We start from the raw sequence: 2,709 nt of genomic DNA on the forward strand, positions 1-2,709 counted from the left end.
AAATAATGAGAAAAAAAATAAAATGAAAAGAGAACTTTTGTTCATTTCTATTTGTTATTTTTTATAGATTTATGTTCTTGAGATCTGGAAACAGAAAATTACTGGCAGCAATTCTGAAACTATTTCTGTAGTTATATATAAATATAAATTACTGTTTTATAAAAATTAAAACCAGTAAACCTTTAGCTTTAAAAACAGCAGAGCTACTGCTGTAAACTAATGTTGGAGTAAAGAGCAGAATCATCGCTGCGGTTTGCAGAGTTCATCTGAATCTCTGAGTAGGTGACGTTTTCTGCACGACCACAGGGGGCGCTGTTGGCTGAAGTAGTGGCATCATTCAGGAAATGAACCTCAGAGTACTCTACTGCATCATCTTTAGCCTGGAAGGAAACAAGCAGAAACATTTCAGTTTGCAACTTCATGTTTAATCATTTCCCTTCATGCTAAATATAACATATTAGTTTGTTAAATTATTAGAAACTTCATTTATTTAAATGAACCTCCATCAGTTCAAAGTTTAATTTATTAGTTTAAGATAAAAAAAACCCTTTTGAATCTGATTACAAAAGGAAGAAAGTAGCCTTTAAAAAATATTTTTGCTTTTTTGTGGTAACATGACTATCTTTTCTCAGTTTTAATTAACATTTTACACAATAGTTTATTTTTAGCTTGGCGATGTTTGTGAGGAATAGCTGTGCTGAAAATAGATACTCATTATGATCACTAAGCCTTCGTTCTGTCTTTCCTTTCTTACCTTGGAGAAGTTGACATACTCTGTTTCTTCTGGAGGACCTGGAAAAAATGCAGATCAGTGAATATGATGATCAATTTTCCATTTTTTGCAACATTTATTCAAAGCAAAAAGTTCATTTTTATGAAACAATTAGAGAAAGTGGGATTGTTCTGTCGTTCAGAGGAGTCATAACTCTCCATGATGTCAATAATTTACCCCATAAAAGAAATCCTGTGAGGTAGTGATCACTGAAATCAGATAAACTCATAGCTCCTCCTGAACATTTTACATTTCACAATAAACAATATATATTAACATTATCTTGAATTATTAATTATCTTTCCCTTAAAAACTTGAAAGGTTTTACTTTAAACATTGACAGTTCTTAAGCTGTAAAGCCCAGAATTATTCATAGAGTCATCTTTAAATTTTACCAACATGTTTCTTTAGACTGGAAGTAATATTAATTTTTGGAGCAACTCAGAATCAGGAGGCCAAAGATTAGGGTGATGGTATGGAGGTCTTCCATTCTCAAAGACTTGAAGCTCATCAACAACGTTAACTGTTGATATATCAGTGGAAACTTGCAAAAAGCTGCTGAGAAATTCTGAGAAAGGTCTGATTGATGTAATACCACTCAAGAAATTAATGTGCAATCTTTGGTGGCAGATAAGTAATTAACTTTAAACCTGTTATGTGTATTAATGGTATTATAGTTGTCTGTAATATTTTACCTTCATCCTGTATCTCACCTTTCTGGTGACCAAAGTTTTTCCTCTGGAAGAAAATCAGCAGAGCTGCTGCTAACAAGACGATCAGGACGACCAGAACCAGACCCACATAAACCAGCGGATCTGCAGGGATGATTAAAGTTTATCTCAGATTATTCTGAGTCTTTGAACCACAGAAATGTTAAATTTTTAACACTGTGGAGTTTCCTTTCTGTAAAAGCTCAAAGCATCACTAATGAACAAATTTGGACTTAAACAGTTCCAAATAATCTCATCAACATCTACCAACATAAACAGATGATGAACCTGAAGCTGTAGCTTTATTTTCAGAGGGTTTGATGGTTTCAGATGGAAAAGGAGAGAAACTCTGACTCTGAGTTGCTGTTGCTGTTGTTGTTGTTGTTGTTGTTGTTGTTGTTCTTATTGTTGTTGGTAGAAAAGTGGATCCTATAAAAGGTCTTGGAGTCCATTTGGAAGAATCTGAAGATGTGAGAAGGAAACAATCATAACCATATAGGTTATATTTATATTCTTCCAGTTTTTATGACCGCTGTGTGTTTTCATGACTCACAGTTTGAAAATGATAGTCATTTAAAGTTGATCTATTCAAAATCTGAGCTAAACCAGAAAACTCACCTTCAGTCACAACAAGATTAAAATGATCGTATAAAATTCCTTTCCATGTATCTGAGCGACACAAGTACCGTCCCGAGTCTGATGGTTTCAGGTCTGTGATGCTCACATGCAGAAAATCATATAAAAATATATTTCTTCCCTCATATCTAATGCTGACTCTTCCTCTCTGATCTCTGTCTTTTATTGTTTCAATGAGAATGTTTTTTCCTTCACAGGTTTCCTTACAAAGGAACCTTTTCTCTCCATAGTAACCAAATTCACATCTAACTGTGATGCTTCCTCCTTCCTTTCCTCTGTAGGTTCCCACAGTTTCTCCATCCTGCAGAGCTGATGAGGAGAAAAACAGTCAGTAGTTACTGTAAGATTGAGCAGCTTGAGAAGAAAATATTTTCATAAATTTAACTGAACAGATTGTAGATTATAATACAGTGAAAATGTAGCCATAAAGTAACTTGTATGTCTTGGAATAACTTTAAATTTAAGCTGGTGTCTCAAATTAATTAAGCAAAATTCTCTAAATAACTGGATTAACAATGTTTTGATTCCTTTATAGAAAAAAAAATCCTTTAAAAAAGGTTTTAAATTAAATCTTTGGTAAAAGAAGTCAAT

General features: G+C 33.3%; 1 protein-coding gene across 3 annotated transcripts in view; it reads right to left on the minus strand.

Moving 5' to 3' along the window:
- Positions 1-189: 189 nt before the first annotated feature.
- Positions 190-2,709, minus strand: part of LOC106960806 (uncharacterized) — a 21,444-nt gene continuing 18,924 nt past the window's right edge. For all 3 annotated transcript variants that reach the window (XM_015054141.1, XM_015054142.1, XM_015054140.1), the window contains exons 5-6: positions 755-792; positions 190-380 (exon numbers count right to left, since the gene is read on the minus strand). In XM_015054141.1, coding sequence (XP_014909627.1) covers positions 204-380; positions 755-792 — 215 coding nt within the window. In that variant the 3' untranslated portion in view covers positions 190-203. The remainder of the gene's footprint in view (positions 381-754; positions 793-2,709) is intronic.

Source organism: Poecilia latipinna, unplaced genomic scaffold, assembly GCF_001443285.1.
Source record: "Poecilia latipinna isolate Pla-1442-1.1 unplaced genomic scaffold, P_latipinna-1.0 Scaffold1230, whole genome shotgun sequence".
In the NCBI taxonomy this organism is placed as follows: Eukaryota; Metazoa; Chordata; class Actinopteri; order Cyprinodontiformes; family Poeciliidae; genus Poecilia; species Poecilia latipinna.